General features: G+C 35.1%; 1 protein-coding gene across 1 annotated transcript in view; it reads left to right on the forward strand.

Annotated features, from left to right (window-relative positions):
• The window catches only part of LOC107567652 (tankyrase-1-like), a 28,539-nt gene extending 26,475 nt beyond the window's left edge, over window positions 1–2,064 (forward strand). The window contains exons 17-19 of the mRNA XM_016253362.1: window positions 351–537; window positions 643–799; window positions 1,942–2,064. Of these exons, the coding sequence (XP_016108848.1) occupies window positions 351–537; window positions 643–799; window positions 1,942–2,028 (431 nt within the window). The 3' untranslated portion in view covers window positions 2,029–2,064. The remainder of the gene's footprint in view (window positions 1–350; window positions 538–642; window positions 800–1,941) is intronic.
• Window positions 2,065–2,070: the final 6 nt, after the last annotated feature.

Here is a 2,070-nt window from a genome sequence, read left to right on the forward strand (position 1 = left end):
TGACGAGAAATTGAAGATGTATCATCCTGTCTCCTAATGGCACTTGTGTGTTCAATCATTCTTGTGCGTAATGCACTCTTGCTCATTTTCAAATATCCTACTGGCTCTACGCACCTGCAGTACAAGGAGCTCTTTTTTTTTTTTTGGAGCGCTACAATTTTCTTGAGTTTTAAAGTTTTATTAATGAAATGCACAACAACACTTTTTGTCAATTAAATGTGCTAAAAATGTGCCATTGCTGCTATATTTAGCTCTGAATTACTTTTTTTGTTCATGTTTTGTAGTTTTTGTTAAATTTAATAGTTTTCATTATCATAATCCTGATCCTTTTTTGCCATTGTTATTTTCAGGATCTCCGTTCATCAATGCCATCATCCATAAAGGATTTGATGAGCGTCATGCATATATCGGTGGCATGTTTGGAGCTGGCATATATTTTGCAGAGAACTCCTCTAAGAGTAACCAGTATGTCTATGGCATCGGAGGCGGCACTGGCTGCCCCACTCACAAAGACCGGTCCTGTTACCTGTGCCACAGGTACATGAACACACCTGATACAATAAGAAATGAAACATAAACAGTGCATTATGCGTTATTGCACTAGATGGTTTTCATAATCTCCTCTGTGTTGATTTCCAAAAGGCAAATGTTGTTCTGCCGTGTGACACTGGGAAAGTCCTTCCTGCAGTTCAGCGCCATGAAGATGGCCCACGCTCCCCCTGGGCATCATTCTGTGATCGGCCGTCCCAGTGTCAACGGTCTGGCCTACGCCGAGTATGTGATCTACCGCGGAGAACAGGTACGGCTGTAAAAGAAAAATTGCTTCTTAAAATGCATCCTGTTTTAAAGCATCACTGCTACTGCTATAGTCAGGTCAGCCTTTATTTAATAAAGCACTTTATACAATGCAGATTGTTTCAAAGCAGCTTCACGGTAATAAAAATGAAAATAACAGAATTAGTGATGCAAACTTCATGAAATCTCTCTAAATATCTCTAAAATAGTGTTTTTTTTTCATTTTCAATGGTTAAATTAAATTTAAGTAATTAAAAAGCATGTCTAATTATTTTGAAATCCATGAATTTAACTACAGTTTATAAAAAACAAAAAACAAAACATTTTTTTCAGGTCCCTTTGAAAATATTTTTTCCCCAAATTCTGTTTTATTTTTCCCAGATTACATGTTTTCCGCTATCATTTTTTATGGATTCTGTTGTAATGGTTAAATTTATCAAAAAGCATGTCTAATAAATTGAAATCAAAAGGCTTATACAATTGAACAACAATTAATAAAAATAAAAAACTTAACAAAAAATTAAATTTTAGGGCTATATGAAATCATTTTTATTTTTTCCCAAATTCTTTTTTATTTTTCTCAAAATGTTTTATTTATTTATTTTGGATTCTGAAAAATTCTCATCCAAATTTAACTTAAATTTAACACATTTAACAACTTCAGTCACAGTCTACGTTATACAGTAAATTATTATATATTTTTTTGTGACTGTATTCCGTCTGCGTTTTTCTGAATTGCAGAAAGCATAAGCTCAATCTAAGCTCAAGTCAGTTCAGTGTTGATTCAGATTCGGTTCAATAACTACGTAAAGTTCATGAATTATGAAACGAGGTAAATTCAGATGTAAGCAGCTCTACAAAGATAACGGTGTCATTATTCAACTCATGTCAGTTCAATGCTGTTTCAGTACAATAACAGTGTTGATGTTACAAAATTTGGCAGTTATGAACAAATTTGATTCAGCTATAAAGAAGAAGCTCTACAGAAGACAGTCGTGTCAATATTCAGCTCAATTCAGTTTAAGTTTTGTTTCGTTCTCATCTGATAGTGTTTGTGTCCAATGCACAGCACCCTTATGAAAGAGACTGCAGGCTGTGATGAATTAGTGTGACTGTGTTGTGTTAATGTGTGTTGTTGTTTTCCAGGCCTACCCAGAGTATCTCATCAACTATCAGATAGTGAAGCCGGAAAGCACGCCTCAGTCCTCCACAGAAGCAGAGCAGAAATCCTAGTCAGACACTGCGTTTCTACATTCACTCACTCACTCATTCGCT

This window comes from Sinocyclocheilus grahami, unplaced genomic scaffold (genome assembly GCF_001515645.1).
Source record: "Sinocyclocheilus grahami isolate Dianchi unplaced genomic scaffold, SAMN03320097.WGS_v1.1 scaffold1177.1, whole genome shotgun sequence".
Lineage (NCBI taxonomy): Eukaryota > Metazoa > Chordata > Actinopteri > Cypriniformes > Cyprinidae > Sinocyclocheilus > Sinocyclocheilus grahami.